The sequence below is a fragment of the Monodon monoceros genome, unplaced genomic scaffold, assembly GCF_005190385.1.
Source record: "Monodon monoceros isolate NGI ecotype Baffin Bay Population unplaced genomic scaffold, NGI_Narwhal_1 Super_Scaffold_11, whole genome shotgun sequence".
NCBI classification, from domain to species: Eukaryota; Metazoa; Chordata; class Mammalia; order Artiodactyla; family Monodontidae; genus Monodon; species Monodon monoceros.
The window spans coordinates 94,454,649-94,482,584 of record NW_021703767.1 but is presented as its reverse complement, the minus strand read 5'-3'; the positions used below and the strand labels follow the sequence as shown (position 1 = coordinate 94,482,584).

At 38.7% G+C, this 27,936-nt stretch overlaps 1 protein-coding gene across 10 annotated transcripts in view; it reads right to left on the bottom strand.

The window, feature by feature from the left end:
• Window positions 1-27,936, bottom strand: part of PLD1 (phospholipase D1) — a 198,693-nt gene that overhangs the window by 27,848 nt on the left and 142,909 nt on the right. For 8 of the 10 annotated variants that reach the window (XM_029215542.1, XM_029215546.1, XM_029215547.1 and 5 more), the window contains 4 exons: window positions 23,277-23,387; window positions 20,785-20,873; window positions 6,916-7,029; window positions 4,513-4,562 (listed from right to left, as the gene is read on the bottom strand). In XM_029215542.1, coding sequence (XP_029071375.1) covers window positions 4,513-4,562; window positions 6,916-7,029; window positions 20,785-20,873; window positions 23,277-23,387 — 364 coding nt within the window. The remainder of the gene's footprint in view (window positions 1-4,512; window positions 4,563-6,915; window positions 7,030-20,784; window positions 20,874-23,276; window positions 23,388-27,936) is intronic. The other 2 variants (XM_029215545.1, XR_003792450.1) reach the window with 2 other exon arrangements.

Genomic DNA, 27,936 nt, shown 5'->3' with positions numbered 1-27,936 from the left:
TATGGTTGAGAAACTAAATAATAGGCGTGTTCTGACTTCTTATTCTCCTATAACCTCACCTTTGCATTTTTACTAGCCACTGTTATTACCGAATGGCTTTCCTGATTTTGTTTTTAATCAATATATCTTTTAGAACCTTACTCATTCACTATCAGTTTAATTTTCAACTGTTAGAAAATAGAGATAGGGTAATACTCTGGTAAATCTATGTCCTGGATAAAATTAAATACACCTTTTGAAAGTATTTATTATTTTTTAAAAAAATTTATTTATTTTCCTTAATTTTTTAGCTGCGTTGGCTCTTAGTTGCGGCACATGGAATCTTTGTTGAGGCATGCAGGATCTTTTCGTTAAGGCGCGGTCTCTTCGTTGCAGCGCTTGGGCTTCTCTCTAGTTGTGGCATGTGGGTTTTCTCTCTCTAGTTGTGGTGCACGAGTTCCAGAAGGCGTTGGGCTCTGTAGTTCGTGGCACGCGGGCTCTCTCTTTGAGGCGCGTGAGCTCAATAGTTGTGGCGTGTGGGCTTAGTTGCCCTGCGGCATGTGAGATCTTAGTTCCCAGACTAGGGATCGAACCGGTGTCCCCTGCATTGGAAGGTGGATTCTTTACCACTGGACCACAAGGTAAGTCCCTGAAATTATTTATTATTGGTGATGTACATGTCTTATGTCCAAAGTTCTTTCTAAGATTTTTTAGATTGAGGAGACCATTAGTGAAAAATTATTGAATACCACACACCAATAGATAAGTTTAAAATTATGTAGTCCTAAAAGCTTAATTCATTATTTTTAAACTTCCAAGTCATTTAAAAATCCATATGCCATAAAATTCACCTCTTTAAAGTATTCAATTCAGTGTTTTTTTTAAAGTATATTCACAAAGCTGTACAATCATCACCACTATCCAATTTTAAGATATTTTAATTACTCCGAAAAGAAATGTCATACCCATTAGAAGTCACTCCCCATTCCACTCTCTCCCCAGACCCTGGCAATGACTAATCTACTGTCCTGCCTCCAGGGATTTGCCTATTAAAAACATTGAATAAAAATGGAATTATACAATATGTGGCCTTTTGTGTCTTGCTTCTTTTCACATAGCATAATATTTTCAAGGTTCATCCATGTTGTAACATGGATCAGTACATTCCTTTTTAGATTTAAATAATATTCCACTGTATGGACATACACATTTTGTTTCTTCATTCACCCATTAATGGATACTTGAGTTGTTTACACCTTTTGGCTATAGTGAATAATGCTGCCAGAAATATTCATGTGCAAGTTTTTGTGTGAACATATGTTCTCAGTTCTCTTGGGTATATTCTATGGAGAATTGCTGAGTCACATGGTAACTCTATGTTTAACTTTTAGGGAATTACCAAACTGCTTTCCAAAGAACCCACACCATTTTGAATGACCAGCAGCAACATATGAGGGTTCCAATATCTTCATATTCTCATCATTATCTTTTTTATGTTTTAAATTATAGCCATCTTAGTGGATATGAAGTTGTATCTTGTGACTTTTATTTGAATTTCCGTAATGATTAATTACGTTGAGCATCTTTTTATATGCTTATTAGCCATTTGTGTATCTTCTTTGGAGAAATGTCTATTTAGATCTTTGGCCCATTTTTAAATTGGATTATTTTTTTACTGTTGACTTGTAAATGTTCTTTTGTATATTCAGGATATGAATCCCTTACCAGAGATATGATTTGCAAACATTTTCTCCCATTCTGTCATTTTTTTCTAGTTCCTTGATAGTGTCCATCGGAGCACAAAAGCTTTTATGTCTGATGAAATCCAATTTATCCATTTTTATATTTTTGTTATAAACCCAAGAAACGTGTGCTTAATCCAAGGTCATAATGCTTTGTGCCCATGTTTTCTTCTAAGAGTTTTATAGTTTCAGTTTTTACATTTTAGGTCTTGATCCATTGACTTATTTTTTGTATGTGGTGTGAGGTAGAGGTCCATCTTCATTGTTTTGCATGTGAATATACAGTTGTTCCATCACCATTTGCTGAAAAGAATATTCTTTCTCCATTGAATTGTCCTGGAACCCTTGTTGAAATTCAAGTGACCATAATCATAAGAGTTTATTTCTGGATTCTCAGTTCTATTCCTGTGATCTATATGTCTATCCTTACATCAGCACCACACTGGTTTTATTCCTGTAGGTTTATAGTAAGTTCTGAAATTGGGAGCATGAGTCCTCCAATTTGTTCTTTTTCAAGATTATTTTGGCTGTTCTAAATGCCCTATTCATTTTTCGGCATGCTTTTTTCTTTCTGGTCCTCTGATTGGATAATCTCAATTGACCTATCTTCAAGTTTGTTGATTCATCTGCCTACTCCAATCTGCTACTGAGTCTTCCAATGCACATTTCATTTCAGTCGTTATACTTTTCAACTCCAGAATTCGTATTTGGTTCTTTTTATGTAAAAAAAATTAATAAGAATCTTAAATTAAAAAATTCTATTTTTTTATACTTTCTATTTGGGGAGAGATTGTTTTTAGACTTCTCTTTAGTCTTTAGATTTGTTGCCTTTAGTTTTTTGAACATAGTTAAACTAGCCATTGTAAAGTCTTTTAAACTGTCAGACGGGTGAAATTAGGACAATTCTCTGAGAATTGTTGGGGGATGGGAGCTTCAAACCCATTTGGCTCCTTCCAGTGGCTGCTAGGCTGTTGGTTTTCTTTCACAGTGATGGGGAGTTGGTTTTCAAGGCCACTGTGAAATAAGGAAAGGGGGATGGGCATATGGCAAATTTAAAAGCTTGCTGCTTTTACCAAGATACTGCTGTCTTTTTTTTTTTTTTTTTTTGCGGTACGCGGGCCTCTCACTGTTGTGGCCTCTCCCGTTGCGGAGCACAGGCTCCGGACGCTCAGGCTCAGCGGCCATGGCTCACGGGCCCAGCCGCTCCGCGGCATGTGGGATCTTCCCGGACCGGGGCACGAACCCGTGTCCCCTGCATCGGCAGGCGGACTCTCAACCACTGCGCCACCAGGGAAGCTCTCTGCTGTCTTTCTTGAATAAACAGATTGTTACATGCCCTTGGTTAATTTCCAGAGTGCTGAAAAAGTTGATTTTTGACAATTTTTGTTAGTGTTTTTGTTGCTCTTATGTAGGAGTGGATTTGGGGGGATCCTTACTATACCATTCCTGCTAATGTCCTAATTCTTTATTTTTGAGGAAAAATATACATACATGGAAGGCCTAATTTTTTTCTCCCCACGTTCTGATACATCACCCAGTGCACCACGTTTAGGAGGCTCCCAGTGTAAAATAAAATTTTCAAAAACCTCATTTGAGGTGTATAGCATATGTGAACGCCATACCACATAGCATCATATGATTGCGGTGGCTCCTCCTGACTCTTCAGACCTTCCTGTGGCAGCCCCACCCTCCTGTTGAGTTGGGTTGAAACTCTTAGGATTATCTGACCCTTCCCTTACTCTTCTGCTCCCACATCCCCTCAAATGCTCCTTCACAGTTTTATCCATACATAACCTTTCTATCCATTCCCAAGGCACCATTTTCTCTCACCTACCATCAGTCAGTGACCTTTGATATAAACACCACTTTGATGAGTTCAATCAGTGATCAGAGGCATCCAACACCACACCTTGTCTTTTTCTGGATAAAAATCTAGTCTTTTTAATGTGACCTACAAATTTTCACAATCTTAATCCGATATGAACTGGAGGTCAGACAATTTGGGTTCTTTCTTTAGCTTAGTTCTTGTGGAATTTTCTGTACCTACTGTTCAGGGTATAAAAGATGATTGAGTACCTACTATGTGCTAAACTTAGAGTCAGTTCACAGAGATATAGGTAAGTAAACCCACAATTACAATGTACTGTAGCTAAGAACTATGTGGAAGGATCAATTAAGATATCTGAGAAAGTGCCTTTGAAAATGTGAAGAATTTCAGGAGTAAAAGGTATTACTGTGGGTTTTTTTCTTATTTACTTACCTCCAGTATAATACCCTCAAAGATTTAGTCAAGTGTTATGGTGTTAAAATGGTTATATAATTAGTTTTCCTCCCTAAATATGACAGTGTGTGAGAACCCTGGGACTTCTACATCTGTAGGAGGCCACGTATATACATGCTGACTGTGTCCTCATCTTTAAAGCAGGGATGACACCTTCCTGCTTACTTCCCAGGACCGTGGTGAAGGATCGCAGGAGAAGGTACATGTGGGGTCATTCTGAAGTGCCTTACAAATCCCACCTCTTATCAAAACAATTATTATAAATAAATAAAAATAAATTATAAAAAATTGTAAACATACTCTCATTTTTATCACCTATGCAGCTCATGCTGTGATGTCTTCATTTGAACATTTGTTTGGACAGTTTAATGAGAATAAGTAATTTATTTCTGTTAAGCATTTTGTGGGCTACCTTTTGTGAAGAGTCCTATAACCACACTGTGAAAACATTAATAATCACTGATATGTCACCAAAAACAACCATGGAGGAAAAGAAAAGCAGTTACTTACGCTCTGCTTTTAATTGTCCAAGGATGGAATTTTCTCCTCTGCACATGGTTCTGAACATATGTAAAGAAAAGAAATAATTATAGAGGTTTCAAAGGTTTCAATTGCAATATCTGTGGGGTAGAGTCCTAATCCAAGTAAAAATAGAGCAAGTGCTTTTATGAGAAGATGCTACATAGATTTTTTAAAAGCCAAAAAAACATATGAATGTCACTTCTATAATGTTATTGATGGGACAAGTTATTTTGAAGTGCGTAAATGGAAAAGTTATAAAATTGATCTTAGATTTCAGAAAGAGATGCTATTTTTAAAAGATGGGTTATGAATGAGCTTTCCCACTTAGAAAATGTGGCGACTGCAAAGATAAACTTAGAATGCCACAATAGATAAGAATACTTACAGAATCATATTACTTTCAGAGGTGAAAAGGGCAAACTTAGCAGAGTAATTCTGGAATTAAGGAAACTATTATACCTGAGCTGTCTCTGTAAAGTCAGAAAACCCCTAAAAAGTGAAAAATATAGTCTCAAATAGCTGTCTCTACTAATGATTTTGCTTCTCAAGACTCCGATAATAGTCGATGAATTATAAAGACCGACAAGACAAAAAATTCTACGTTCCATCTACTTTGCTCTGTGAAAGTAATTAAAAGTACAGTTATGCCTGGGAAATGCTGATATAATTAAAGATGATGCCAGAAAATAGAGATTTTTTGCATAATAAAAGGTTATAGTTTTGGTTGCTGAACAAAAATGTTATTTCATTCAGTTGGTTCACACCCAAGAAAATAGTTACAGAAAATAATTACAATCGATAATATTCCAAAAATAATGTTAGCATGGCAAATGAAGTGGATAAAATCCAATTAAACATTATTGCCTTAAATATTTAAAACATTAAGTGCCTTAAATACTTGAAAAGCTTTGTTTGCCATGTTATAAATCAGATAATATTAGAAATGGGCAAATCTTCAATCCAAGTGTATAGACCAAAGCACAGTTAAAGTTTTCTCATACTGTAATGAGGCAAAATTACCCCAGATGAAACAAAATGCCTCACTTGAAACCCTGGCAGGCAGAAAGATACAAGCTTAAAAAGTCGGAAAGAAGCAAGAGGATTAAAAAAAAAAGATTTCCACCACAGTGGTGCGCTCAAACTGTGCCTGGAGGACCTTGGATCTTGAGGAGGTGCCTCTAGGGAGGGGGACTCAAGCAAGAGGACGTCTAAGCCCCCGGCCCCAATTTGACCAAGGCCCTGAACCCTTATCTGCTTTACACACTGGGGGTTTGGGGCAAGACTTCATTTGTCCCTCCCCCACAAAAGAATTTGATTAGAAAGGTGGGAAACTACAGGTGGTTCTGACGAACAGGGGATATTAAAAGAAAATATCCAGGCGCTAGTCCTTGCTTTGACTTATTAAGTGTGATCCTGAGTAGGGCTCTTTTGTGCTTCAGGTCACAGAGCTTATAATTGGGAGCTGGATTCATGCCAGGCCTGTCCATTGACCTCTTCTCAGCTAAGCGACCCAAAAAGAACGTCAGGGGGGCCTTTCCATCACTTGCTACAGCACCTCTCTACACCCGCCCACCAGCTAGCACCTCTCAACCCCCCCTCATAATCTTCCACTGGCCAAGTCTGAAGTCTCATGTGCCTTTTTGCGTGAATATGGAAACTCTGCTTTTTAGAATATTGAGAACAGGACTTACCACATTCCCTAAAATTTTAACAAAGTGATGGTAGGGAAAACAATTAAAATTCCAGGAGACAGGAAAGGACCTTCACGCTTCACTTACTGGCAGAGACTATTATTACCAACCTTGTTGAAGGATTGCTGCCTAGAAAAATCATAAACCAATATGTGCAGATCATACCATTTTAAGCATTTAATTTTTTTCTTTCATCTACTTACTGCAAAGAATATGGAAAGCTCAAAACTATTTGGTGGCTTAAAGATAATTTTTAAATGATCTTTAAAAATTAATTATGTATAAAGGACTTCATATCTGTATCTATATAAAGTCCTTGTCTGCATTTATAATATATTAATATATATTAAAAGAACAAAAATATTAGTTTTTATATTCATATATATTGTGTGTATATATACACCTCATAAATGGAGACAAGCACTCTATATATGTGATAGGCAATGAGTATAAAAGAGACACTAATATTTTAGTTCTTTTATATGTGTCATGTGTCCTAGGCCTACCATTTATGATTTTAGGCTCTATTTGAATTTTATCAACTAGTAAACAGGCCAACATTCAAAAGTAAAATAAAGCAAAGTGTCCATCTGTTCAATGCTCCACTGAATAGAAGAGGAGAAACATTTCCATTGCTTTCACCAGCTTACATGCATAACTGATTGAAAGCTGTAAACAGAGGATTTTAGAACTTTGGCACCTGTAGTTGAAGTGCATTATTGCCTGTAGAGCATTTCCTCCACCGGTTGAAATGTCTCCTTCAAAACCTGGCAGAAGTGGTATCACAACATAAACCCGGTATCTCTGGCTTTCCCTGCAAAAGTCAGATGGAAAGAGTTGCACATACACACAGAAAAAGACACAGTAACAGTTAAAAATGACAGTCAGGCAGTTCACATGGTTTTGGAGATTGAGTGAATGGCTTCCTACAATACATTCTCTCACGTTCCAGGCTTTGGCAGGGAAGGGGATGCTGTTAGATTAAAGGCCAGAAACTGTTACCCAGGCTAACCGTTCATAACAACCTGAAAAGTAAGCTGAACTTGGCAGTAAAGTGGGAATTGTACCCACTATCTCTCTATAGCACAATCCTTCCTAGGACAAAATTCACTGTAAAAAAGCCTTGCTTGGATCCCATGGGAGGTGGAGGAGTTATAATAAAGTTTCGAAAAAGACGTTATCCTAACTGTTTTATGTATAACAAGTTATAGCCACAGTACCGAGCTCAGAGTCCAGCAAATAGTAGGCATTCAGTTAGTAATTACTGAGTAAATGAGCTCCCACAGCCTAAATCTCAGGGGCAAAAAAAGATATTGAACCCAGTATATTTACCAATGCAGAAATCCACATTGTTTAGAAACTCTGATTCATCTCTGAAAACTCTGCTTCAGATGCAAAATGTTACCCTGGGCCTGTCAAGAATTTTGAATGACTGATGTTGAGTTTTAAATCTCCTGTAGACGTAACACAATATTTCTTGGTCTGCTGTCCCAACTGATTAACAACAGCTTTTGAAAGAAAAGAAACAGAAGCAGAAGGTGTGGCTCCTAACTTTGATCTGCATTCAGAAAGTCAGAAATTTGGAGAATTATGTTCAAATAGGTATCGCCTCTTTGGAGGCTAGACTGTTAATATCCTTATCCCTAGAAAACACACAGGAAGAAGAGAAAGTCTGGAGATGACTGTGGTATCCCTTACGGTCAGAATCTCGCCAGTTTATGTGAGAAGTCTGCATTCACATGAAGATGCTGCTACGGGTTAATTTTCAAATCGGAACCTACTTAAACTTTTCTTAATACTTAATTTCTAAGGTGCATTGTCTTCTAAACAGCTACATTTTTCTTTCAGGTGAATATTATTACTACTCTCAGAGGGATCAGATTTCATTACTGAGGTCTCTGATGCCAACATACTGTACATATCAGGGCACGGGGAAAGTGCAGTTTGAGACAGAAGCCACGGCCAACAGAACGGAGTCTGGGGGCCTATGAGCTTTAACCGCAGTGCTGAGAAATGAGGAATCTGAACCAGGGTGTTGTAATGGCATGGATTAATCGCTAGATGGCAAACACAGTTTGAGTTGGAAAAAAAACATTTTTAAAAAATATATAAATGGTTAAAGTTCTCTGTCAAATAAGGGTACGAAGCTCACATTCCTAGATAGTAAACAGGATAGTGGGAAGAACAGAAAGAATGCCTAAGCTATTTCCTCACAGCCGGTATTTAAAAGTCCAAACGAATTTTACAGTTGAAAATTGACACCATCTGGCTTCAACTGCCTTTACAGAATCACCTTCGCTCTGGTCCTCCCAGGCCCCCACTCCAGTGACTGGACACCACTGCCCTGCGCTCAGAGGTGCACCCCCAGTAAGGCAGGTTAGTCAACCTAACTCATCTGCCCCCTGAGCCTGGATGCCCTTCTCTGCCTCGCAGAGAGGAGCTGATAACCAGCTCCTTCCATCAAGCCATCCTGGATGTGCCAGTGAAAATTGGTTTGCTCCTGCCTCCGCACTCCCGCTACACATGGTTGGGACGCCTACTCAGCATCTTTTTTGCTTTACACAACAGTGACAGGTACCTCCGCTAGGCTAGGCTATGTGATAAGCCCTTTTGAACGTGCGTCCACATATCTTTCTGTTTTGGGCAGTGCCCAACAGAGGACCTTTGCACTCAGTATGCACTTGGTACTATTTGCTTTGGGAGGATGGGGTCAGGTTGGAAGAATGTTTGTTTCTGGGAAGCCTCTGGTAGACAAGAGGTTAAACAGGATGTTTTTCTTTAAATTAGATTACATCTTATTTGAATTTTTTTTACTGTGGTAAAATATATGAAACATAAAATTCACCATTTTCACCATTTTTAAATGTACTGTTCAGTGTTAACAATTACCTTCACATGTTGTGAACCATCATGATCTCTATTTCCAAAACTTTTTCATGAGCCCAAACAAACTGTGATAATTAAGCAGTAACTTCCCATTTCCCCTCCCTGCAACCTCTGGTAACCTCTAATCTACTTTCTGTCTCTAGGAATTTGCCTGGTCTAGATATTTCAGCTAAGTGGAATCAAACAATATTTGTCTTTTTGCGGCTGACTTATTTCACTTAACATAATATCCTTAAGATTCATCCATGGTGTAGGATGGGTCAGAATCTCCTTCCTTCCTATGGCTGAATATTATTCTGTTATATATATAGACCACATTTGGTTTACCCAGTCATCTGTTGGTGGACACTTGCAATGTTTCCACTTTTAGCTATTGTGAATAATGCTGCAGTGGGCACAGGCATATTATCTGAGTCCCTGTTTTCAGTTATTTTGGGTATATACCCAGGAATGGTGTTGCTGGGTCATACAGTTATTCTATGTTTAGCTTTTTGAGGAACCACCAAAAAAAATTACATTTTCAAATGGATAATATATGTTCTCAGTGCAAACCTTCAGAGGTGGAAGATCATATGATGAAAAAACTTCTTTTTCACTCCTTTGTCCCCAGCCTTTGTTTCCCCTCCCTAAGGGCAATTTGTATTACCTTTCATGTTCTTTCAGAAATAGTCTATGAATTTATAAGCATATATATGTATTCTCTCCTTCTACACAAATGTTAGAATACTGTAAACACTTTTCTGAACGTTATTTTTTTTTTGTAATTTATCAGTGCATCCTGGAAATTCTTTGATAACTGTACTTAGAGAGATGCCCATTTTTTAATTAATAGCGACAGTATTCCAAATCCGTGCCATAATATTTTAACCAGTTCTCTATTGCTGGGCATTCAACTGTTTCTAATTTTTTGCTACCCCAAAATGCCTATTTTGCTATGTGTGCCAACCCACATAAGTCATCTCTCACATTTATTAGAAGCAGTATTGCTGGTCTTGAACACCAAGTGTTTGTAATTCTGTTTGGAAAAGATGGTTACCTTTTGCCCATGTGTTTTATAAAAGCAAAAATGACTTCAAAATGTAGACACTGGGAAATGTTCTATAAAAATCTTGTATCTTTAGATAAAGCATATTTGCAAATTTAGTTTGTAGAAATCAGAATATTCACATTTTCTTGTTCTTGGTTAGCTCTATATCAAAATCCTTGCTTTTTTATTTATTTTTAAAAAAATTTTTTTATTTTTTGCGGTACGCGGGCCTCTCACTGCTGTGGCCTCTCCCATTGCGGAGCACAGGCTCTGGATGCGCAGGCTCAGCGGCCATGGCTCACGGGCCCAGCCGCTCCGCGGCACGTGGGATCTTCCCGGACCGGGGCACGAATCCGTGTCCCCTGCATCGGCAGGCGGACTCTCAACCACTGCGCCACCAGGGAAGCCCTATTTTTATTTTTTTAACACAATGCAGTTCTTGAATTTCCTAAATGATGAAATTTTTAAACTGTGTTCAGCAAATCAGCATAAATGACTTAGATTTTCACTGCTATAGAAAAGAAAAGGGCTCTGGAATTTCAAACCATAAAGTTGTAGCTAAGTTTAAGCCAATGAAGAGAAAATTCTATGTGCTAACCTGTCCAGTCTCCTTCCTTGATCCGGTCCCCAGAAAATAACAGTTCTTGGCCACCGAGGATTCTAACCTCTTCCAAAACACTGCATCCTCACAATGCTGAGGTGGTGCAAATGATAGCAGTCAGCATAGGGCAAGAACCTGAGCCCCTAATGTGCAGAATTATTTATGATCTTAAAAGCAAGAGAAGAGCTAGTGGGCACCAGGCCATCATGCAGGCAACTGCTCCATCCACTTTAGTTCAGAACAATTTTATAAAATTGCATGCTCAGGCTTTTTGTTAAAATAAGTTTTTCTTTCAAAATCCACTAACTCTTACAGCGGTGTTACGTATAATAGATAAAAATTGGAAATGTCCAATAATGGGGGGATGATTAACTAAATTATGTTATAGTCACTCAATGGATGTAACTTCTTACTAAAATGACCACTATGACTTACTAGCAAAGTAATTCTGGTAGTGTGTTAAAATGGCCCTAATGCAAAGTTACAATTACAAGACAATTATAGATGTGGCAGGCTGATACTATGAAATATTAAATAATTTTTCCCCTTAAATATGTTAAATTCCCCCTCTCTGTGACTGGAGATATGAAGCAGGCGTTGCTCCTAGGACGGCGCTCTCACCGAGGAACCAGGGCACAAAGATGTCAGCTTCTTAGATTTAGGGAACTGAGGAGAGATCCTTTGAGCTGAGATGGGAGTATAAAGAAATAAGAGGAACTCCCCTGGTGGTCCGGTGGTTAAGAATCTGCGCTTCCACTGCAGGGGGCATGGGTTCGATCCCTGGTCAGGGAACTAAGATCCCACAGGCTGCGCAGCGTGCCCCAAAAAATAAATTAAAAAAAAAAGAAGAAGAAATAAGAGTCAGACTCAGTGCAGGGACCCTCTACTGGCAGCAGTAGAGGAGAAGGGACAGAAAGGCAGGTTTTAAAGGAGAAGGCTTGAGGACCCCAGGTTACAGGAAGCAGATGCCAGAACAGGCTTGACAGATCGACACTGAGCGCTAGAAGCCCCTTCCCAAAGATCCAGGGCCCCTTAGCGTCTATACCAAGGGTGGGGGAGGGGAGGAAAGACCAGAGAGCACCCAGACGGACTGAATACAGAGCAGAAATGAGAAACCACTGGATTTGGCCACATTTATCAGGAAGTGACTAAACTAAATTTCCTTCTATTGTGTGGAAAAGGGACTTGAGACAGAAATCCAAGTGAGTTACAGGAAAAGGAAATAAATTACAACTCAGAAAATATGTCTGCATATTAACATGGACCAAAAAGAAAATAGGAAAACAAAAAGTAAATTGTTTAGGTGATGAGAATGTGGGATCTTTAATATTTTCAATTTTTGTGATTTGCTGAACTGCTGCTTTGTCCCTTTAAAAACAAGTCCTAGGGGCTTCCCTGGTGGCACAGTGGTTGAGTCTGCCTGACGATGCAGGGGACATGGGTTCGTGCCCCGGTCCGGGAGGATCCCCCATGCCGCGGAGCGGCTGGGCCCGTGAGCCACGGCCGCTGAGCCTGCGCGTCCAGAGCCTGTGCTCCGCAACGGGAGAGGCCACAACGGTGAGAGGCTCGCGTACCGCAAAAAACAAAAAACCGAAAAAACAAACAAGTCCTAGTTCACCAACGTAAATGGGTCTTAGCAGTGGTTTTCCTCTAACTTCCCGCCTTGTTCTCTCCAGAAGAACCCCTCCTCCTTCACCTCCTCCTTCCCCAGCATGGTGGGTAGTCAGGGGTCTTCTGCTCAGAGTGGGGTCTCAGGATCTATAAGAAGGCCCCAAAGGAGCTCACTGTGTTTCTCCAGTGACAAGATGCTTTATTTTTTGAGAATCTGAGATTTATAGATCATGTTTCATTGCCATAAACTTCAGGAGCTGGTATAAATCTTCTCGTTGTAGATTTTGCAGCAGTGAGCGCCGCCAGAAGTAAGAAGAGTTGTGGTTGGGGATTAGTGGTTGGTTTTCTTTTTTGTGGAGAGAATTTTATTCTATAGTGGTATCAGTTATGGGAGAATTGGATCTGTATCTTCTCAGTGGTTTGGGACATAGCCCATTTTATTTTGTGTTTGGCAAATCTTTTTAAAAGCAGTAAACCTTTCTGGGCTTCAGTTTTCTCATCTGTAAATGAAGGAGTTGGTGAAAATCATTGTTAGTCCACTAGAAATGCTGGTTCTATCTAGCACTGACTTTGCATATCATATGTGAGATTTTTATAGATTATGACATTACATATTGTGTGCGCACACAAAAACACACACACATAATTTTTTTCATTGGTTATCTTTTGAAAACGGCAAGCTTTTAAATGTAAGAATGTTCAGGGTTAGCCCAGCATGTGTGACTTAGACTTCACTCTGGACTTGATAACCTTTGGCAGGCATGTCCCTCAGTGTCCCTTAAATAAGATTCTACAAAACCTCTTATTAAACTGTTCCCACAATAGCCCAGCCGTTTTCATTTTCATTTTTAAAAGAGTCTCTCCCTTCCTTCATCTCTCTGCCAGGGCACATGCTCAGACTCAAAATGATTTCTGGCCTCTGACCAGTACTAATCTTTACTCTCTATCTGCTGAGATTATCATTTATATAATTTTTGGAATCAAATAAAAGCAATTAAATGATCTAAATAAAAAGTTCTCCTGCCATGATCTGTCATCTCTGCCCTAATGTAACCTCTTCTCCATGAATTTCATAGAGCTTGGAGATTATCCCACAAGATAAAATGTGAAACCAGCCATTGGCATACTTAATTTTCATATTTTTCTTCTTTTATTATAACTGCAGCTTAAATTTCATTAAGACAGTGATTCTGAAATATACCCAACATGTCCTTTCAACTTGGTACACAAGTTATAGGATGTGGTAATTATAGGATGTAGATTTTTCTTTAAAATTAAGAAATTTTTTTTTTTTTTTTGCGGTACGCGGGCCTCTCACTGTTGTGGCCTCTCCCGTTGCGGAGCACAGGCTCCGGACGCGCAGGCTCAGCGGCCATGGCTCACGGGGCCTAGCCGCTCCGCGGCATGCAGGATCTTCCCGGACTGGGGCACGAACCTGAGTCCCCTGTATCGGCAGGCGGACTCTCAACCACTGCGCCACCAGGGAAGCCCTAAACCTAAGAAATTTTTATCAAGCAATTAATTTAAAAAAAGAAAATGTTTATTTGATTTAAAAATTTTTAAATAAAGTACCTCTTCTAGATTTCTTGCAGGCTTAACATTAGAGCGCTTCTACTTCCCTTGAAATGAGGGAAGCTTTGTAGCTGAGCTACAAAGGTAGCACAAGGTAAAGAGCACAAGTTTAAGTCCTGCAGATGTGGTCTGAGTCACAGTCCTACTCCTCAAGAGCTGCATGATGTGGACAAGTTACCATAATTGCACTTGGCCTCAGCTGCCTCATCTGTAGAATGGAAATCATTATGCATCCACTTCATAAGGCTGATGTGAGAATTAAATGAAGGAATGCATAAAAAGCACCTTGGATGTGGAATGCCTCAAAAACGATTTGATAACATTATGAGTCGATTAACAACCAGTGATTTCAATTGGAAAGCTTCAAAGAATCATCAACAGTGCCTAAAATTAAAACAAAGCAAAGCAAAACTGAACACACATTATGTTTCAGAATACATTTTATTTTATATTTTGGGGGAAGATGTAATCCAATCAAAGATGGGGAATCCAGAAATGGATTCCCATGAGGAGTCAGCTATAGCTTTCGGGCAGGACACCTCTAGACAGTGTTTTAATCACGTGCCTCTACTTGTCACAGGATGAGACGCGCCAGCAATAGGGAACCAAAGCAAGTTGCCCTTATCCAGCAATAGCCATCTAACAATTTAAAATGAGGCACATTAAACACCTCTTTACTTAAAACATTTGTTTCTAACATAAATATTAATTTCTAAATAGTTGATTTGATATTGTGGTTCTTTGTCCCTGCTAGAATTTACCATGAGCTAGCGTATTTCCAGATGATGAATTTCCTGGAAATAACATAATTTCTTACATGAACTGGTGCTTTACGGTTTTCAAATTGCTTTCACATCTATTCATGTGAGATAGGTAGGGCAGATATTATGATTCTCTTTCTTGGTGAAAAAACAGAGTGCCAGAAAGGCAAAAATGATAGATTCAAAAGGTCACATACCTGTAGACACAGAGTTGGGAAGAACTCAGATCTCCAGGCATCTGGTTCCCAATTAATTTCAGATTCCCCAGAGGAGGTCCCTCATACCATCACTCATGCGCAAACTGCAAGCACTATCTGGCACTGTTCTACGGTCATAGGAAGCATGAAGAGTTTGAGCAATTTTCAAAACTGTGTACTTTCCAAGGCAGTTGAATTGTGTATTTTCCAGTGCAGTTTAATATTAAAATACAGAAGCATTAAATCAACTGCCTAATTTCATTGCATGTGTCAAACCTGTGGTGATGACAGTGCAAAATGCACTCTCTCCCTCCAAACTTTTTAGCAGGGCAGCAAAATTATGCATGTCAAGTTTCCATAAGCAAAAATAGTTTCATCCTCAGAAACCGTACATTCATGGCACAGTGTTTTAAAATGTTTTCTACTTGGACCATCTGGTTACACTCTACGTTTTGGCTTATTCAAACATGGTATAAGGCAGTCAATTCTAGACTGTGGATTATGATTTCTTCACCCTGATCTCTAGTCCTATTTGAGTTGTCAAAGATAGGCCTCCAGTGGGTTGGGGGCTGGGCTCAACTCGAAGACAGTTCTACTTTTTTAGAACAGGCCTTTTGTTTTCTGCAGAGATTCCCACAGTTATTTTTAGTTCAGCTTGGGGTGAACAGTATTCTGAGGCTCTAGGTCATGAATCAGATCATGGAGGCTTGGCCTGTTTCTGTAAAGAATTATGGATGCTGGAGAGGGTGTGGAGAAAAGGGAAGCCTCCTACACTGCCAGTGAGAATGTAAATTGGTGCAGCCACTATGGAGAACAGTATGGAGGTTCCTTAAAAAACTAAAAATAGAGCTACCATATGATCCAGCAATCCCACTCCTGGGCATATACCCTGAGAGAACCATAATTCAAAAAGATACATGTACCCCAATGTTCACTGCAGCACTATTTACAATAGCCAGGAAGCAACCTAAATGTCCATTGATGGAAGAATGGATAAAGAAGATGTGGTACATATATACAATGGAATATTACTCAGCCATAAAAAAGAATGAAATAATGCCATTTGCAGCGACATGGATGGACCTAGAGATTGGCATACTGAGTAAAGTAAGTCAAAGACAATATCTTATGATATTGCTTATGTGTGGAATCTAAAAAAATGGTACAAAAGAACCTATTTACAAAATAGAAATAGAGTCACAGATGTAGAAAACAAACTTATGATTACCAAGGGGCAAAGTGGGGGAAAGATAAAGTGGGAAACTGGGATTGACATATACACACTACTATATACAAAATAACTAATAAGAACCTACTGTATAGCACAGGGAACTCTACTCAGTACTCTGTAATGACCTATATGGGAACAGAATCTAAAAAAGCGTGGATATATGTATAACTGACTCACTTTGCTGTGCAGCAGGAACTAACACAACACTGTAAATCAGTTATACTCCAATAAAATTTAATTTAAAAAAATTACAGCTGCTGAGAAAGAATGAGGAGAAAGTGAGGGAAGCAGAGAAGTCACTTTAGGGAACTGGGGTGGGACCAGATTCCAGCACTGGCAGAAAAGTAAAGGCTCAGCCCAGTCGAGAGAAGTTGGCAATTTAAAGACGCCAATCTCTCTAGGGTAGGAGGGTCCTGGAAGAGAGTCTGTGTTCCTTGGTCAGGCTGGCCGAACGCTGACTGTCATTTCCCTCCATCTGCTTTGTGCTCTATTCTATTCTTTTTCCAACAACCAAAGTTATACTTGTTGCTAGGCACATGACTCTGGCAGGGAAGTGCTGAGTTTCAGAAGAGTAGAGAGCAGAAGAGTGAAAGGAAGAGAGAGGGGTAAGCTTGAGGATGGCAAACGACGGCCCTCAGTGAGAAGAAGGGGAGCCACTGTAGGCAGCCTGCAAGATGAGCTTTTTAATTCTACCTTTACCTTTTTCCTAAGAATACAAGCTCACAGATTTGAAATTATTCAATGAAAATATATTTTACAGTTTGGAATTAACACAGGAGATAAACGATAATGTGGAGATACAGAGGAGGGGGAAAATGTAAAATAGGTTTCCAGGATATGTGTGTGTATCCACTAAGTTTGAATGTGTAATATACATACCACTTTAAAATGTGACTATCAAAGCAAGTGAGATTATTGAGAGATCAAAGCTAAATGACACACAGTTAATTTGAAATTTGACGAACTCATCTCCCAGTTTCTACAAAGTGAGCTTGAAATGGCCACCCTTTAAGGTGCTCTGTGAACTTCTAAGCATGAGATAAAATCTGCAACAGATGCTACCTTACCATGCTCTCTTGCTGTGGATCCCAGGGTCACTGGGAAATGTTCAATCAGAAAATATCTTAACATTCCTTCCGGCCTTAAAGTGCTATGATTTTAGAAGAAGTCCAGATACTAAAAGACAAATTAATATGCTAAAGGAAAATATGCGTTCAGGCTCCTGAACACTTAAAAACAAATCTTACAGATACTTACTAAACCACGTACTAACAAGTCAATAACTGGAAGGAGTGAAGTTGAGATTCATCCTACTCTTCTAATCAGCTGTCAAAGTTCCCAAGTTCATGACTCACTGCTCAGCCCAACGAGCTCACTTGTCAATTTAATGTATTTTTGTGACATTTCAATTTCATGAAAACATTATTTTTCTTTTTTGTCAAATGTGCTTTATAAAGGGGCCGCTCCTACATCAATAAAATGCAAGAGTTGTCAGAAATATAATGCAATTTTGTAAATGAGACATAAATTGACCCAGAAAATTGGGAGACTGGAGACTGGAAAGGATGCAAGGAATCTCTGTGTGTACGTATGTGTTTAACTGGAAACAAGACTGCTTTGAAGTCATCTCAGAAACAGTCCTTGGTGACTTTCTTAAAAAAAGCATATGAGAAGGCAAAGAATAAAGGTCACTTGTAAAAACACAGACCATCATTCATTCATATTTATGGCCATATACGCTGTTCTAGATGAGTACTATATAATCCTGGCAGCGCCTGTGGAATATTATAAAATACAGGTACTTGGGCCCTCCTCCAGAAAATTCTGATCCAGCAAGCCTGGAGTTGAGTCCAGCCCTCTGTGTGTTTGTAAAGTGGTGATTTTGATGCATGGGAAGGGGTGAGAAACACTGTACAGCCCGCAGGATGGGTGAGTATTGTGCCTTGCTGCCCAAAGGCCCTCACTGTGGGATCAAGGCAGCCATTCCCCAGCTGCTGAGAGAGCTGGCCACTGGCTGCTCACTCACAGTGAAGCCTTTCTCCAGGAACTGCCCTCCAGAGGCCAAAGGGGCCTGCCTCACCCAAGGCCATGCCCATTTCCTGAAGTCAGCCTACATCCAAAGACCAGTCAATGGGAGGAGGAGATTATAAAGGCCCAACCTACTTGCTTCAATTTGGGGCAACATTGAAGTGGTCTCTAATCCTAACTGTCAATGCATTGGAGTTACATGGTGTGGGAGGCATTGGGTCCGAAGTCCAAAGACCTTGCTTCAAAGCTGTTTTTGCCTTTTGCTGTTAGTGGCCCAGACAAGTCACACTAACTCTTTCAACTCAGTTTAACTTTAAAAATGGGGACAAAAAAAAAAAAAAAAGATGCATATTGTAATCCCCAGACCAACCACTAAAAAATGCAGAGGTATCTCGCTTAAATGCTGATAAAGGAATTAAGCAGAAAAAAATAAAAATGTACAGAAACAACAACAATAATAAGAACAAAACTATATGATCTACTTTCAAGAGTAGTTGTGAAAATTCAGTAAGAGTCTGTAGATATAAACTGTGAATCATATAAAATGCTGGTAGTTGTTGTTATGAAATGTTCTTAGTCTAAAACTCCCCACATATTTTGTGAAAAAAAGATATTAAAGTACCACAGGACACTGGAAGTCAAAATATGTTTTAAGCCCCAAATGCTTATGTACTTAACATTCTCCACTGCATATGTTCAATGAATTAAGATAATAAAATGTAATGATTTTGTTTGTTTGTTTATTTTGCTGTTTTTACAGAGCTAAAATCAGCCATAAAAAGAAATAGTCCCAGGTGTCAAGACAATTCATTAGGGACAGAATAGACTTTTCAACAAATGGTGCTGGAACAACTGTATATTCACATGCAAAAGAATGAAGTTGGACCTCTACCTCACACCGTATACAAAAAGTAACTAAAAATGAATCAAGACCTAAATGTAAGAGCTAAAACTATAACATTCTTAGAAGAGAACAGGCATAAATCTTCATGACTTTGGATTAGGCAGTGGTTTCTCAGCTATGAAACCAAAGCACAGCAATAAAGGAAAAAAAAAAAAGATAAATGGAACTTTATCAGAATTTAAAACTTCTGAGTTTCAAAGGACACTACCAAGAAAGTAAAAAAGAAAACAGACTGAATGGGAGCAAATATTTGCAAATCATAAATCTGATATGACTTGTATCCAGAATACCTAAAGAACTCTTACAACTCAGTAATAAAAAGACAACCTAGGGCTTCCCTGGTGGCGCGGTGGTTGAGAGTCCGCCTGCCGATGCAGGGGACACGGGTTCGTGCCCCGGTCCGGGATGATCCCACATGCCGCGGAGCGGCTGGGCCCGTGAGCCATGGCCGCTGAGCCTGCGCGTCCGGAGCCTGTGCTCCGCAACGGGAGAGGCCACAACAGTGAGAGGCCCACGTACCGCAAAAATAATAAAAATTAAAAAAGACAACCTAATTAAACAATGGACAATGATAATACATGAATGTCCAATAAACAAAAAAATACTCAACATTATTAGTCATTAGGGAAATTCAAATCAAAACCACATGAGATACCATTTCACACCTACTAGGATCGCTATAATCAAAAAGAGAGATAATAATAAGTATTTGTGATGATACAGAGAAATTGGAACCCTCATACACTATGGGAATGTAAAATGGTGTTGCCACTTTTGAAAACATTCTGACAGTTTCTCAAACTGTTAAACATGGAGTTACCATATGATCCAGTAATTCCAACCCTAGAGTAATGAAAACATGTCTCACATAAAAACTAGTACAGAATGTTTATAGCATCTTTATTCATAATAGCCAAAAAGTAGAAACAACCCAAATATACACCAACTGATGAATGGATAAATCCATTTATATGAAGTATATCCAGATAATGAAATATTACCTGACAATAAAAATAAATGAAATACTGGTACATTCTATAACATTAAGCTAAGTGAAAGAAGCAAGTCACAAAAGATCACATATTGTATGATTTCATTTATATGAAACGACCAGACCAGGCAAATCTACAGAGAAAGAAAGTAGATTAGTGGTTGCCAGGGGCTAAGAATAGGGGGAATGGGTAGTGACTGCTAATAAGTATGCGGTTCCTTTCTGGGGTGATGAAAACGTTCTAAAATTGATTCAGCGATGGTTGCACACAACTCTGTGAATATACTACAAATGACTAAATTGTCCACTTTGGGTGGATTGTATGGTATGTGAATTATATCTTAATAAAAGTGTTATTACAGAAAATAATCCCATGAGCTGAAAAAATACGACAGAAGGTAAAAAATTTAAATATAACCCATGGAAAAACGTTATGACTATTTTGCTTTGAGTTTTAAGCGAACACAGCTCACTGTCTGCCTTTAAATAAATCAAATCACAAATCTAATGCGTGGGAAAGAGACTGGCCAGGAAGAAAATGACTGTGCTCTGGGAGCATTCAGAGCCCCTCAAAAATGGACTCAAAAATTTTTAGCAACTGACTCAGATTTAAGGAATCAATAACTTACTGGTAGTTGAACCAAAGTCATGCCTGTTAGAAAAAGATAGTATTTTAAAAATGGGCTTTCAAAAGTCATTTTAGCAGTAAATGCAAGAACATCTGCAGTAACAACTCCTACCAAAATGCCAAAAACTTTACCTGTGAGCTTTCAGTATCCTCTGAGCAATGGCATCGCCAACCTTGTTGAACACAACTTTGTCATCAGCGCAGCTTATGAAAAACTGGTTCTACACAAAATAAATGAGATTTATAACAAGTTTTTCTTATCTTAGTAGCATGCATATAAGGAAAATGTGGTATATAACAAAAAACTACTTTGATTTTTTTTTAAAAATGTTTCACCTAGCAGACATGTTCTGATTCCTAAAATCACCTCGGGAAAGTAAATGACACTGGGAATAAAAGAAGTCTCATGTCACTCTGGGTCTCATGCATTTCTAAGCAATATTACCTATATCATCTTAGTAAAGTGGAAAGCTAAATTATTATTTAATCATGCAAATTCCTTGTAGGTTACATTCTTAGAATGGTAGGAACATTTTGAACTTAATAGAGAAATCAGGTTTTTCAGATTCACATATTGTATAAATGCTTCTGATTAAAAATTCCATATTGGTAAACATTCTATCTCATGCTAAGTTTATTTCTGAACAGGGTAGATGGCAGAACTCTGGTCTAATTTTCTCCACTATTTCCTAGTATCTGCCTTGATCTTATCTCATTTGTTTAGGTCTCTTATTATTCCTGAACTTCTATTTTAAGTAGTTACAAATCTCTTTTGTAAGTATGTTGCATTATACAAATAAACCAATAAGATGGAAAGAGAAATCTTTTTATTTTTTTTCTTTAAGTACTTCTGCTTATAGATTCATGCAACATTCTTTAAAACTGTTACTTAGAAACCAGGGTACAACATTATTATTATAATGGTATGGAAGATTCAGCTGCTACATTATGGACTGTTGAAAATTAGGTACAAATATTATGAATATCACACGCTCTGTTTACTATACAAATAGTTGTAACACACCTGTAATTTATAAGTATAATCATCACAGAGTAATCTTTGCCGATCATCTTAGGTAAAGTGATATATAGGCAATGACTCAAAATAGGATTATCATCCTTTTGCCACATTATCATTTTTACTATTGTACACGCTTTTAAACTTAAGTGCATAAAGCTGTAAACAGCTTCCAGAAGACAAACTTTGAGGAAGACAAGAACTCATTTGAGAATATGTTTCCCTTTAGGGCATCAAACAATCAAAATCTCAGTGGCAACCAAACTGTGTTTGTTCTGAATTCATATCACAGAGAAGCTTAGCATTCCTCAGCAGCTGTAACACAGACTCACATCCTTCACTTCTCCTTTTTTGGAGGGAGCAGGGTGAATGCCAACTGCTTACCTCGGCTACAGGCATTTCAACCAAGTTTATGTCCACAGCCATGTGTGTCAATATGGCATTCCTGACCTCATTTAGTACTGTGGTAGCGTTACAAAGAAAGGCTGATTTAATACTACTAAAAAGAGACAAAGCAAAAGGATGCTGGGTAACAGATGAACCAGCCATTAACATCTTACATTATTCTGGTATAATTGTTGAAATTAATAACACTAATAGTATTAGTTTTATTAAACTCTAGACTTCGTTCAGAATTCACTAATTTTTCCACTAATGTCCTTTTTCTGTTGCATGATCCCATCCAGGAAACCACATTGCATTTAGCCTGCTAATAGTTTTAATCAGCCTTCTCTTTCTCCAGGCCTGTAAAATAAATTAAGCTCCAATTCTTTCCCACTTTCCTTTAATTAATTGTCACTTCATGGAAGGGGATAGGGCCAGGACTCAAGGGGAAGGAAAGTAGGGCTAGAATGGTTTTCCCCAGTGACCCCATCTCTCTCCATATATATTTTTAAATTCAGTGGGAAAGAAAATACTAAAATAAAGAAGAGAGATGTGCTCTGAGTTATCTTTCCATTGTCACCGGCTTTTTATTTTTTAAGGATTTTCCAAGTGCTCTGAACTAGCTCCAGATCTACTTTGAAGCACAATTAAGGTTCCCAAACTAAATCCAGTACCCACGGGTTTTCTCCTAGTCTTTACACACAAACTCTGAGAACTGAAAAAGCTTTATAATGAATGGCAGTTGACACAGAATTGAAGAAGTTGGTACTTGCCCTCGCTATTCTTACATCTCCCTTTTCCATGTTCCTTTTCCTGCCCTCTCCCCACTCCAACATCCCCAAACCAGAGGCATCCAGTGGTCTCTATGTTAACAGCTTACCCCTGCGTGTGCTCTCCTGAAGCAGCACATGCCTCACATTTACACCTTCCAACTCAAGCCAAATCAAAACTTACGTCTCCATGTTGTGATATTTCTGGCTAATAATAGTACGAATTGATATATTTTAATACTAAGGATTTGGGGGATTCCTGTTAGAGTCCCGAGTTAATGAAAATGCAAAGCGAATGTCAGGTATGCTGGGGGAATCAAAATTCAGGTGACCTCTTCACATCTCAACATACACTTATTAATGTAGCAGGTCCTGAGTTCAGGGACCCTGCAGTCTCTGTGATATTTACAGGAAGGCAGGTTGTCATACCAATTGACACGAGCAAGACTTACTTCTATATAGATATAGTGCTTGCTGTTCTCTATCACATAGACGTAAGCAGCATGGATGGACTCTTCATGGTACTTTATACCAGCAGACCAGTCAGCAGCAGAACGGAGCAACTATAAGGCAGCAATCAGAAATGAGCGAACATGAGACAATGGAGGTGACACCAGAGGTATTAATAAATGAAGCCCATCTTTTTCTTCCAAACAACTAATTGATTACAGTGGCTTGTGTGTCATGTGTGGGCCAAGGCAGAGTAGGTAGGTAGGGAACTGGTCCTTAAACATCATCCATAATGAAGGGGCCCAGCTGGAAATTAAATCCTGAATATATATTCTTCCCCCCAGGATTATTTTCATTCAAGATTGGAAACCAGGAGGTGTGGTTTCTACAAAGAGCATTTCAGAAGGACCTCTTTTGGTGGCTATGAGTAGGGTGACCATCTGTACTCTTTTTCTGTTATAGCCCCACAATCACACCAGAACGCCTCATGTATTAATAACACCACTTTTACTCTCAGAAGTGTCCCGGTTTGAATCATATGATAGATACAGTCACCCTAGCTCTGACTTGACAATGTGATTACTCTTTTTCCCTCAAGTAGATACTGTTCAGAACAATACATTCTAAAAGACAAATAGATTCATTTAGGCATTTAATCTTGATTCTGGCTTTAATTAGCTGTCTGATCTTTGGTGTGTCACTTCAACTCTCAACTTTCTCATTCATACCACCTCCCTCTATTCAGACACTCACCTGCTTCCTCCTGGATTACAACAAGAGCATCCAGCTCAAACACCTGAATATACGTTAAATACACAGATGCACAGTGGGACTGCCTAGGTTCAAAGTTTAGCTCAACCACCGGGTGGCTTTGATCTTGGTCAAGTTTCTCAATCTCTTTGTGCCTCAGATTTCTGTTCTATAAAACTGAGTATCCACTTTATAGGGTTGTAGAGAGGATTAAATTAATTACTGTGCAGTGAGCTGAAGAAGACCAAGCACCTAGTAAGTGGTACATAAGTGTTTGCTGTTATTAATGAGAACTTAGAGGATGTATTTGAGCTGTGGTGGATCATGCCATAGACGCTTCAGAGTAGACTGCAGTCCGGCCAGGCTACAGTCTGGCCACATGGAAGGCTTTTTCAACACTAAGAATCCATTGGTTGTAATTTTTTTTCAGCACTCTAACTAGGGTTCCAGTATAATGTTAGTCATACAGTAGGTGGTCAATAAATGCTTATTACTTGACTTTCCTTAAGCAATAGAGTTTCATCACAGAAGAATCACTATAAAAATATATTCACTAATCCTGGTTTGAAATATATATTGAAACTGTTCCTCATGAGGTTAACTGAAATTGAAAATAAAAGAACAGCCCATACTTAGAAATTCATAAAGTGATCCAATACATAATCAGTTTTATATCTGTTATATATAAAAGGTCTGGTAAAATTCTTGCTTTAATCAATAACTTTAAAAATTGCACATATAAGGCTACTGAAATTCAAACCTAATACTTGCTAAAACTGACTGTGCCATCCTCAAAATGTTAGTTCTTTATTCATTATGAGGTATTTATTACAATATAGTTCCCTCAAAGCATTTTATTTAATTTTATCAGATGAATCTGTAAAATGAAATTGGAAAAATTAACTGTGAATAAGAATAGTCAAGTATCTCAGAAGAAAAATTTAGGTAAATATAATGCACCCTTGGAAAACAGCTTGATTCACATAATCTTCAAGGAACTGCATTATTGTTCATCAGCAGAAATAACAAAGGTTGAACAAATAGAGGTCTCCATTCTTTGTCCACCCAAATTTATGTTGAATTTTGTTGCTAAGGAGCATAGCCCTAAAATGCAGGCAACCTTGAGAAGATTCTTTTGCCGCCCATCCTGATGCAATTCTATATTACTCTGGAGACAGTGTATAAAACTGCAGAGTATACTGGAATGATAGGAACTCTTGAGATATGCACTATTGCTCTGCACTTACTAGCTCTTTCACCTTGAACAAGTCATTTTAACATCACGGAGGCTCAGTTTCCTCCTCTGAACACTTGAGACTGCTCTCTCTGTCTCTGTCTCTCTCTCACACACACATCTGCCCACCCACACACTCCCACATAGAGCTGTTGTAAAGAAAAAAAAAAAAGGCATAACAAACACAAAGCACTATGTTACACAGCACATAGTAGATATTTGATATATGGTCGATCTACCGCTCTAAAAAGCTATGAGCAAAGTTTATATACCACCTTGGCGGTAATGTCCTAGTCTTGCCCTCAAATCCCAAAACCTTATACTTTCTTTCCTTTCACACTCTCAAAAATTTGCTGCTTCAAAGGCTTAATAAACTCATTTGCATAATACATAAATCAGGAGTGTCAAGCAAGTTTCAACTCAAAGGTCAAGACTAACTGATTCCAAGTCTTCCTGAACAGCTATGTTGAAGAATGGATTCTTGGGACTAGACACACTGGGGAAGAAATCTAAGGTTGAAGGCCAATGGCGGCCATGAAGGGAAAGCAGGAAGGTCACATATCTGCCGTCTTTCTTGTGAAGGATAATGGTAAAAGTTTTCCTTTCTAAAGGCAGTTGAATGTTTATATTAAGTACACTTGTAAGCCAAGAGAAGACCATTTTGGCATCAGCCTGTGGGAAAGCATAAGCAAAGTAGAGGGGAGCCCCCCGAGGCCTATAAAACCATAGAAGTGGGGGGTTGCCTACATCCTAAGGGGGCTCAGCATTACCTGTCTTATTGTCTGGATCCAAATCTACATCATTTTCTCAAAATGAAAAGTCATTTAACTTTAAAAAGTCATCATTTTTGGTTAAACTTGAACATATCTTTCAAGTAATACAGAAAAAAATTACTTGGAATTATGATGCATTTACTAGGATTCTGATTAGTTAAAATCTGTTTATCACCACAAGATAAATTGAAAATATGAATTTCTCTTTTACCCCTGAACCAGGGACCAACTCCACTGCTTTAAATGCTTGATGTTCTAGGAAATCTGTAAACTAATCTACTGAGTCAAAGGCATCTTGATTGACTTACTTTTGTTTCAAATTTAAGATTTACTCACTCCTTTTTCTTAACTGACCTAACTTGTCTTGCATTTCTGTTTCAATCCAGCGTAACTGAGACAAGCCTCAAACTCCTCCTTACACACACAGAAATGTGGCTTATCTTACTGCCCCAAGTAGATTGAGAATCAAATCTAACCCACGCTTTTCAAACCTCAAGTTTGAATACACAATTTTAAAGTATATTTATGCCCTTTATAAAGGGCATATTTCTGATTTTATGTTTTCGCCTCAAGATTGTAACTAAAACCAGTCATTTTCCTTTGTACTGTGTCCTATTTTTTGACTTCTTAAAAGATAACCTTCTCTTTATCTACAAGCTCTAATCCCCTTACATACAGTGGGCCCAAGCTGAATATGTGGCTTAAAATACAGAAATCTCTTCTTGAAGGAAAACTTTCAAAACTTTCTTAGTATTTGTCCCAAGTTCCTGTTCTCTTACTGCAATGCTTTTATTCCCTATAAATTCAGTACTTATCTTAATTCTTTTCTGTTTCTCTGAGCTCCCAAGTCAATCATGGAACAAAAGCACTATTTTTTTTTGTCTCTCATGTAGAAGTTGGCCTCCATGTTGCAGCTCACAAGTGGCATGGGTTGGGGAGAGAAAAGAAGTGCTCAAATTATCGGACCTCATTCTTCCAGTCTGTATTGAGAAGCACTGCAGGCAAGGAGAAGCAGAAATGGACTTTGTTCAAGAATCTGCCTCAGATTACCAAGCTCTTCCTTCCATATTTTTCTTTTTTTGGCTGTGCCACGTGGCTTGTGGGATCTTAGTTCCCCTGACCAGGGATCGAACACAGGCCCCCCGCTGTGGAAGCGCAGACTCTTAACTGCTGGACCACCAGGGAATTCCAAGTTCTTCCTTCTAAGAACCATTTTTCTACAGCTGAGCGTCATCCATTCACATCACAGTGTGTCATTATTCGAATAGGATGTTCCTTTGGCCTGAGCAATAGTGAAAAGTTAAACTTGAGGCTGAAGGAAAGGAAGAGAATATGCTTTTTGAAGAATAAGACTTAAGGGGAGAGAAGTCCTAGGAAAAAATGCAGACTTGAGGGCTCTTTGGAGCCAGAAAACAAAAGGAGAGTTGGGGCTGGATTGGGCTGGATTTGGGTCTGTGGCAACAGAGGATAATATCAAAAGGCAAGCATGACATGCAGCTTTGCCTTGCTGGGGCCCTTGGTGGTTACAACCATCCTGGGACTTACTGGAAACAGTCTCTCTGCTGAGCAGTTATGACCTCAGCCTCTGGAAGCAGGCTGCTTAGAATCCAGTCTCATCCCATCCAACACTCACTGTGTAATAACCTCTCAAAGTCTTAGTTTCCTCATCTGTAAAATATGGGGTCAAAGAGAACCATAATTTATAGACTGGTGAATATTAAATGAGATACTCCATAAAAAACTTAGTGCAATGCTGGGCACTGAGTGAACACTCCCTGTTCACGTGGCTTCAGCCAGTCAAGACCCACAGCAAGATGCACAGAAGCCTTACTGTACGAAGACCTGGTCCGTAAACAGAAAGCAGCTTCTATGTTAAGGAACTTCCTTAGAAATAAATCAAGTGGC